General features: G+C 29.5%; 1 protein-coding gene across 1 annotated transcript; it reads left to right on the top strand.

Annotated features, from left to right (window-relative positions):
- Positions 1–4021: 4021 nt before the first annotated feature.
- LOC105109162 (putative UPF0481 protein At3g02645) lies at positions 4022–5816 on the top strand. Its single transcript, XM_011003772.1, has one exon. It carries the CDS (start codon positions 4089–4091, stop codon positions 5742–5744), a length of 1656 nt encoding a protein of 551 aa, XP_011002074.1. The 5' UTR covers positions 4022–4088; the 3' UTR covers positions 5745–5816.
- Positions 5817–10511: the final 4695 nt, after the last annotated feature.

The following is a 10511-nucleotide window of genomic DNA, read 5'->3' as shown; positions in this document are numbered from 1 at the left end:
TAACTTATATGAATGGAAAGATAAGAAATAGGCCTACAACTTTTATGGGTATGGAAAGACCTAAATTTTTCATTTCAAATTTGAAGTTTGACCATAAAATAGAGTCTGAATTTGTCTTGCAATTCAGCTCAAACACTACTTAGAGTTTTACCCATAACTAGAGTTCTAGAAATCCAAATGATCTGAAATATTAAAAAAATAAAATTAAAAAAATAATTTAAAATAAAATCATAATAAAAAACTATATATAAAAAAATTTATAAAAAAACACTATCATATTCAACATTAGTTACCTTAAGTACATCATTTAGCTTTTCTTACTATGTATATATTTTCCTTTTCCTTTTCCTTTTTCCTATACTTTGATTTATATATTTTTCTTTTTCTTTTTCCTATACTTTGATTTGTTGATATTATTTTATATATTAAAATGTGCAAAAAAATCATTATATTGATACTTTGTATATAGAGATATTCAAAATATTATGAGTACATTGTTTTTATTTTTTATTTTAAAAGCTGGTACCACATATTACGTCAAAGCATAATCACCTTATTTAAATTTTATGGGTTTGACATAACCGTATTGGATATGCTTGGTTATGCATAATTAATTTTTTTATAATTTTTTTATTTATTATAAAAACACATTTAAACAACTCATGAAATATCCTAAATCAAAATGGTGTGTGTGTGTAAACTATTTAAATTATCTTTAGAATATATTAAACAGAAATTGGATTTATTTTTTTAATTTTCTATAAAAAGCAATTTAAATTATCCTAAACAAAAATAACAATGTCTTACAGTCATGTCAAATCCAAGAACATTAACCAAAAATCTTGAGTGTAGTAGCCATGTTAGATCTAAATCCTTAGATCTGGTATTCAAAGTAGACCCAAGATGATTGAGTCTGACATAATCACTAAATTCAAGAGATTTAGATTTGAATTGACTATTAAACCTATTTATTTTAGGTTGGACATTGTCATTAAACCCAAGTTTCTTAATTCGACCATGTCTTATATCTAAAATATTTAAAATGTTTTTTATATTTCTAATATTTTTTTTGCACATTTAAAAAATAAATTATTTTTAACCCGCTATAGTGCTCGTGATACTATTCTAATCAGAGATAAAAACACGTGACTGGGGCTTTGAGATAAAAGAGCGACCTGCTGCTGTTCAAGATGTAACATGGAAAAGGAAGGTGCGGGGACATGACCTTATTTATCAACGTGGTTTTTCCATTTTGTTTTATAACATCACGTTCTTCTAAACTTTTATACGGTCAAGCCAAAGACTTGCATGTTTTAGCATGACCATAAATAAAAACAAAATAAAAATGTTTATCTTAGCATTTTTTTTAAAAGAAAGAATATAAATATACATTTTTATTTTTTATCTTTATAGAAGATAACTCTTTAATGTTAACATATTTTCAAGTATATTTTTGTTATAGGTGGACTTAATAATCTATTTATTAAATTTATTTGAACTCAACTAGAATTACGTATTAAAAAATTTTAAATAATAAAATCATTAATTTTATTTTTATATATAAATAAAACATTTTATCAAGATAAAACTTGTGTGTGTATATGTTATTTTTAGTTTGAGCTACCAGTTGGTTGCTAGAATTAAAAAAATAATAAAATCAAAATTTCAATTTGAAATATTGGTTGATGTTTTGTTCAAAATAAGGACTAGCAAGAAAAATCTTGGTTCAGAAACCCATAAAATATTAAAAAAGTGATAACTACTAAATGTTTTGAAAAACTCATATACTACAGGATTAATTTCATCATCATATATATATTTTTCAATTTACTAGGTTTTATGGAATTCTTTCATTTCTTAGATTTTACAAGTTAGTATTAATTAAATTTTTTCTATTTTTCCAAAAAGAAATTCAAGATTTTCCAAGTTTTATTATGTTTTGCAGACTTTTTTTTAGAAATTTTTATTATTTTAATTAGGCCTTTCGAGATTATTTTTGGATAAAATATGAATATATATGCAAGATATTATAAGCATGCAGTTTTATTAAAAGATTATATAAGAAAACACACCTAATTAATTAATAGAAAGACGAATTAACTATTATCTAATACAATCATGGCTGGCTGGTTCTAGCGTGTGATCTGTTGCCAATCGAAAATTCCTTGATTCTACTCTCTCCCTGCCTCCAATTCGACGACGACGTCATCCTAACGTTTCTTGGATGATTTACGTCTCAAAATCAAATTTGCATCATCGACTTTTATAATACATTTATATATATATGGTGCATGTTTTATATATTTAATTTAATTAGTTACAATTAACTCAAATATTTAAATTTTTTTCTCACTGGCTGACAATTACTAATGGTCTAAATTACATTTATATAGCAACGTGTGGCCTAAGCAATTAGTTTTCTATTAAAAAAATTGTATATATCAAGGTGCAATCTTAAATATTGTCTTTGATTTAAGATTTTTTTTTAAAAAAAAAATTAGATTTGTACGTGTTCGATTGATTAAGAGCATGTTCGGGAGTATAATTGTAATTGCTTTTTAAAATATTTTTAATTGTAAAATACATTGTTTTTTTATTTTTTAAAAATTATTTTTAAAATTACATAGCAAATCAATCTAAAACATTAAAAAAATTAATTATTAACTAAAAAATTTAAATTTTTTAAAAATATAGGTTGACTCGCATTTCCAAACATTCTTCAAATAATAAATTCACCTGGATGTTATATACATTTGGCTTGAACAGAAAAAAAATAATTAAATTGTGCTAGATATTGTAACATCACAAATCAAAGTCAATAATTAAAGCTTAATCTATCTTACTCTCTGTGGAGTGGTAAAAGCAAATTTGGCATGCCCAATTATCCCTTTTAACCTGTATAAGTGTTTTATTAAAAAAGAACTTCAATGCCACGACTTTAGAATCTTGAACCCATGAAACTACATGGTGACTTTCGAAACCTTGAACGCCGTCTTTCACTTCTACATCCATTTATTCAAGATTTCATCTTCTTTTTTTTTTTTTTTAATTTGTGAATATTGGGGGGCTTGTCAACTCAATTATATTCAAATGGGTCAGGATTAATGCAAGAAAAAGGAGAGTAAATGAATGTTAATCCGTTTGTTTTGCTAAGTCAAGGGATCGGATCTTATCCTATAAATCAAGAATAATAAGGAAGAGTGATTCTAATTAGATTCTGTTGTAAAAGTAAAGGAAATCTTATCTTGGAAATTAAGAACAATCAAGAAGAAGAAGAAGAAATTGACCCCAAAATGATGAAAAATATAAAATTGCAGTCATTTCCTCGTCGTCGCAAGGAACTTTCATATCATTCAGCCGATGGGACCTATTGCACGTGTCATTCCAGGATAAAAATGAAAAATAAAATGGCGTCCCTTCACTTTTCTTAATGTTAATTTCATCCATATACTCCTTTTCTGCTAAGCATGAAGTCCCTATGTCACTAAGATTATATTATTTTCCGTATATAATTGAAATCATGCATCTTTATTTTGGGATTTTATTGTTATTAAACATGCATCTTTAAACATCTTTAAGTCTTGTTTGAGAATATAATTATGGTTATTTTTTAAAATATTTTTTATATTGAAATAATATTAAAAAATATTTTTTTATGTTTTCTTAAAATTATTTTTAATATATTAAAATAATTAAAAAATATTAATTGAAGCTGGGCATGCACGAGAATGGAGCTAAGATCATAACGCATGGCGTGCTGCCGCTAGTACTGTTGTGGCGCATGCCCAGACGCAGGACAGGCGAACTTGACTTTCAAAGCAGAATTTCCCTTTGACACTCATCTTGCCTACCGTGTATGAATATTCTAAGAGCCAGACATGGCCATGCATTGTTAAGGTCAAAACATCAATGAAATTCAACAAAACAAAAAAAATTAAAAAAAAATGGAAGTGATACTCGTAAACTCATATAAAAACTCTAGCTAGTTCTTCGTCTCCTATGTATCTATACGCACCAAAAGTGCAAGGAAAAAAAAGAGAGAAACAAACAAAAAACCTAGCTACTCTGCCTGAAACCAACGAACATCTATGTCTCACCACCAACCCACCATGTCATGTTGTTCGAGTTCGAATTTCGACGAGTATCAATGGGTCCTTAACATCGGTCGAGCACTCGAAAAAGAGCTTGAAGATGGTAATGAAGATCCTGTGTGCGTTTTTACTGTCCCCAAAACCTTGATGTCTTCCCATCCCGACACTTATACTCCACAACAAATTTCACTAGGTCCATACCATTATTTGCGTCCAGATCTTCATGAGATGGAGTGCTATAAGCTATCTGCAGCCAAGAAACTCCAAAACCAACTTCATAGCCTCAACTTTCAAAATCTTGTCGAGCAATTGATAAAGCTTGAACCGAAGATTAGGGCATGCTACCACAAGTACTTAAGCTTTAATGCTGAAACACTAGCATGGATGATGGCTTTGGATGTTTCATTCTTGCTAGAGTTTCTTCAAATTTATTCCCTCAAAGAAACTTCAAGTTCATCGAGGGTGTTTGCGTCGCGAATGTCCCATTTGCTTGATTATTCAAAGAGGAAATCGGTTCATCATGTAATTCTAAGAGATATGGTGATGCTTGAGAATCAAGTGCCGTTGTTTGTATTGAGAAAGGTGCTAGAATTTCAATACCTTTCAGTTGAATCGGCTGATGATATGCTGCTTTCCATGATAAGGGGATTAGCTAAAGAGCTCTCTCCTTTCAAGACGATCGAGTTGCCAAAGTCTAAGAAAATCTTGGAGCATTCCCACTTGTTAGACCTCTTGTATGACATCATCGTGCCGAAAGTGGAAGAACCGCTCGAGATATCTGAAGAGTTTGCAGATCAAATCGAAGCTGATATTCAGCTAGAAAGTAAAGGGTTGGGGTTTGATTCCAATTACGTAAAACAACTCCTGAAAGAGATTTGGAATATGGTTTCACAACAAACGACAGGCCCATTAAGTCTCCTGATCAAGAACATCTCATCATCTGTGACAATCAAGTTGAAACTTTCTTGGACAATCCTATCTAGACTCCTGCATATATCACCAGATGATGTCATTAATACAGAAGATGAGGGCTCTAGTACTACCAGCATGAACAAGCCACCATTGGTAGAAGAGATCACAATTCCTTCAGTCACCGAGCTCTCAAATTGTGGTGTTTCTTTCATCCCTACCAGGGGAAACATCTCAACCATTAATTTCGACAAAGATAAAGCTGCGTTTTACCTGCCCACGATTAGTTTAGACATAAACACCGAGGTTGTGTTTAGAAACTTGATAGCATATGAGATATCAAACGCATCAGGACCCCTGATTTTTACTCGATACATAGAATTGTTGAACGGGATCATTGACACTGAAGAGGATGTGGGATTGCTAAGAGAAAGAGGCATTATTTTGAACCGTTTGAAGAGTGATGAGGAGGTGGCCAATATGTTGAATGGAATGAGCGACTGCAAGGCTATTAGATTGACAAAAGCTCCAATTTTAGATAAGGTGATTGAAGATGTGAATAAGTATCATGGTAGCCTCTGGATGGTGAAGATAAGAAAGTTCACGAAGCGGTCTGTGTTCTCTTCATGGCAGTATCTCACGTTGTTCGCTGCCATTTTTCTCATGCTCTTAATGGCCCTGGAATCGTTTTGCACAGTTTTTAAATGCTATCGCATCTTTCACAATGATTTTTACGAGGCCTAGGGCTGGCTGGCTAGCCGATCGATGATCCATGCATGTTGCTCTAGCATACCAGCCATGTGTACTGTATATTTGTGTCCATGTTAATTAATTAATTGTTTGATTTTTTATTTATGTATTTATTTTTCCAAGTGTATATCATTGTAATATCAAATCATATAAATGTTGACAATTCAAATGATTAAATTTTTATCCTTTGTACTGCTATTCTAATTAAGCACACAATGAAACTCATATTCATTGCCCTTTTTCAGTTTCAAATCTTCCATCCTGGTACAAATATATAAAAATGATAAGAGAGAGGTGCTTTTATTATTTATCATCTCACAATTTACTATTTTTTAATTAATTTCAATTTTATCTTTTAATATTTAGTTTGTTAGAAATTGAATATCATGATTTATTTTCTATAAAACTATTTAGTTTCATGATCTATATCGTAAGTTTAGTGGATTAATTTTGTTGACTTGTTTTTTTTAATTGATTTATTTTAATTTTATCATTCAAAACTTTTTTTATTTGAAATTAAGTTTTATGATTTTTTTTTGTTTTTTATGAATTATCTTGATCGCATAACCATAGTAACTGGTTTGATAAGTTAATATAAGTTAATTCTAGTTATTTTTTTAAAATTAATTTTTTTCTCAATTTTATATATAAATTGAGAATCATTTTTTATAATTTATTTTTATTCATCTTTTACAAAGTTGTCTTAATCTTATAACCTGTGTCGTGGATATAGTATGTTAAATAGGATTGACTCAGAATTATTTTTTGTTGTTGTTTTATATGAGATTATCACGGTCTCATGATTTAGATCATGAGTTTGGTGGGTTAACCCGTGTCAATTTAGATTGTTTTTTGTGAATTTTTTAATTGATTTTTTTTTCAAATTTCATCCTACAATTGGCTGATTAAGATTGAGTTTCATAATTTATTTTGATTTACTTTCTATGGTATTATTACGGTATCATATCCTAGATTGCGATTTTAGTAGGTTAATATAAATTTACTATGACCATTTTTTCCCTTTTTTTAATTTTTCTTCAATACCATTCTTAAACGTTAGGTTGATAGGGAATTAGACTTCAAAATTTATTTTAATTTACTTTTTTTGGGTTATCATGATCTTATGATTAAGGTTGTGGATTTGACAAATTAACTTATATTGACCTAAGTAGATCCAATATGTTTTCATTTTAATTGCTTTTTTAAATATTGACTCAAATTGTTTTTAATCAATCTATTTTTTTATCGATCATTTGGGTGTTTTTGGACTCACCTAATCGACTAGATTATATTAGGTCAATCTCCACATGATTTTTTTTTCTAGAAAAAAAAGTTAACAACACAAGAATATTTTATTGACATTAAAAGAAAATTGATCTGACCTGCGTTCCAATAACCTAGTTAAGAAATACTCTAGAAGGCATGAAAAAAATATTGTTCCCCACGACACTGTTCACCAAACAAAAAAATTATTGTGGATTGCCACAATGATTTGTCTTCTTTTTTTTTTAATTAATGGCCAATTAAAGCACATTTGTTAAGAAATGACAAGATTAAAAATAGGGACTACTATGAACATCATGGTAAAAAAAAGTTGATCCTAATTCTCTCATCCTCCTACTGAAATTCTCTCCAAATGCCAGGAGACAAATCTATCCAAATTCATCAACCTTTCCATTTACACATTACATCCATAATTTAACATTTTCATTTTTTATCTAAACCCTTAGCCATATCACATATCATTTAAGAGTGTCAAAAAAATATCTTTTTAAGAGCCAATTTGTCTCATTTATTTCAATCTTCGCTATTAACATCAAAATAAAATATTCTTATTGATTTTATAAACTTTCTGAACAATATTATACTAAACACAATGCTTGATAACAGTTTTAATCAATCATAAATAACAAATAAATAACATTCCAAATAATCCATATGGTCAACTTATAATGCATTATTATAAATATAACATACCCAAATATCAACTTCATCAAATGGTGCAATTCCAGAAATATAGGTTTAACCGCAATGACCTCAAACTTGTGGACCATTATACGAGAAACACAACTTTTATATTAAGCGTTTGTTTTTTATCTCCATTGTTCAAAATCTAGACAACATCAGGAAGAACAACATATCCAAATATAGCCTGATCCAATAGTGGTCGGAGGAGAAAACAGTTAGCAAAAAAGAATGTCCAAAAGTGTATTTTCCCAGAAATGTTCTTGTAGCAATATCTCTCAAACAGGAACTGATATAGAAAATCCCTCTAGTGAAAATGTACATGACATAGAGGAGAACAACATGTCCAAATATCGTTCTAATCCAACGATGGAAGGTGGACTTATAGCAATCGGAAGTTTTGCCATCAATATGTCTTCTCTTCAACCTCTCTCTAAACTCTCTCTTGCTTTTGCAAGTAACTCCAAGGGATAAATAAAATGATATTTATAGTTCTATCATATTGTTAATTGCACATTTATCCCTACCCTTTTTTTTTATCATTTGTACATAAACTCTCAACCTTTTGTCATTTGACCTCTCTTGGTCTAACATATTTATTTTGTCCTCATAAATGTTTTTTCTTTTCAACGATTTAGTACTATATTCAATTTTATTTCATTAATTTCACTATTTTTATCTAAATTTAGATTTTTTTACTTAAATTTAACTCATTTTACTATTGATTAAATTTGTCATATTTTAATAACCCAGAAAAATTATAACTAGAGGTTTACATGCTGTAAATATTTCTCAACTCTTGGTAAAATACCGACAAAATGTTTCCATTTTTTACGACGTTGGTGATTGTGGCATTTCTAGTAAATATTTTTCAACTCTCGGTAAAATAGAGACGAAAACATTCTATTTGGACATCTATCGGTGATTCTTTAAAAAAAATTAAAAATTATTTGGAATAAATAATATAAAATTATATAAATTAATAGTAAAAAAACCAATTATGCAAATTAAATTGTATTAAACATAAAAATATAAAGTTAAAGTTAAATAGTATTTATCCAAATATTCATTACAAATTTAATGTATTTTTTTTTAAATTAAACTAGAACAATAGTGGAGGTGGAGGAGGAGGTGGACGATGGTCGTTCCTGGGACGAAATGATAAAAAAGAAGACGCACATGTATCATTGATTAGTACTTAAAAGTGCATTTTTATCATGGTTTTATATCATCATTTTGCACGTGAAGTATCAATAACTCCTTAACCAAAGCATGTTTTATAATAATATATCTAATAATATAAGATACCTTTAATTTATGGTAAATGTCTATTTTTAATGCAGGCCTATAACATAAATGAAAGGATTGATTGCTGACTTTAAGAACATAAATTGCAAGGATAAAGAGATGGCCAAACATAGAAAAGAGATGTCGGTGCAATCCAAACCGGAACACTGTTCGGTAAATGGGTCATATCTGGAGCTATATATCTCAGATTTAGGTCCAATTTATATGGATGGAAAGGTAAGACATAGGCCTACAACTTTCATATGGAGCCCAAGATCTAAAAAGGCCATTATCAAGTCCAAATTGTAGCAACAACAAAGAAGCCCGAATCTGTCTTCCAGCCCGAGCACTGTTCGGTATTTTGGCCATATCTGGAGTTCTAGAAGTCCAAATGAGCTGAAGTTTTTACACAAGAAAGCTGAGACAATTGCCTACAACTTTCATGTTTGCAACTGGCTCCAGTTTTGACGTTATCAATGACGTTTTGGGCAGACAAGAGAAGATAAGGATTGTCACCAAGTCAAAAGTTGGTCACCCACTTATCAATTAGTCATCAAATCAATAGTTCCCATTTTTGGCCTATAAAAGGAGGCATTTGCCATGCATTTAGGCATCTTGGTGTTCAGATCAAGATCATGCTCTTCCTTTCTCTCTTTGTATTTTTTATGCTTTGTTTTCATTAATATTAAGTTTATGCCTTTCATTTCCTTTCCTTTACTTAGTTAACTTTTATGTTCTTATTTTGTTTATCTATTTTGCTTTCTTTCATTATGTCTAGCTAAGTTAATTATGTCAAGGTGAAAAGGTTACACTAATGGTGTAAGAATAAGTATAATGTAAACTTAATATGGACTTTAATGTTTGATACTAACATGTTTTATATTTGCTATCTTGTTCACTCTTTAATACTTTGCTTGTTAAATGACTAATCTTGATTTATGTTGTATAACACTTGGTACAACAAATGCTTGGCACTTTCATAGCCCATAATGTATGGTATAACCGACACCTGAGCTATGAAAGGAACTTGATTTGTTGTTAACATAAGTTATAATCATGAATGCTTGACGAGATTTACAAGTATTAGCATTAATTGAATAAGATGACTAATGTAATCATGTTAACAATATATAATCTGATTGGAACCTCCTTTGTGTGTGGTTTCCAATTCAATAATAAGAGTTTATACTATACTTGTTTGATATACCATTAGTGGAACCTCTAACCTTGACATTTGTTATTATCATTGTTTAATCGTTACATTAATATTCCATCTCAAAGTTCTCATCATCTTCTTCTTCTTCTCTTTCTTTATTATTATTATTATTACTACTACTACTACTACTACTACTACTACTACTACTACTACTACTACTACTACTACTACTACTACTACTACTACTACTACTACTACTACTACTACTACTACTACTACTACTACTACTACTACTACTACTACTACTACTACTACTACTACTACTACTACTACTACTACTACTACTACTACTA

The sequence above is a fragment of the Populus euphratica genome, unplaced genomic scaffold, assembly GCF_000495115.2.
Source record: "Populus euphratica unplaced genomic scaffold, PopEup_1.0 scaffold207.1, whole genome shotgun sequence".
Taxonomy (NCBI): Eukaryota; Viridiplantae; Streptophyta; class Magnoliopsida; order Malpighiales; family Salicaceae; genus Populus; species Populus euphratica.
The sequence above is the reverse complement of the archived record's forward strand: the minus strand, read 5'-3'. Positions and strand labels throughout refer to the sequence as shown.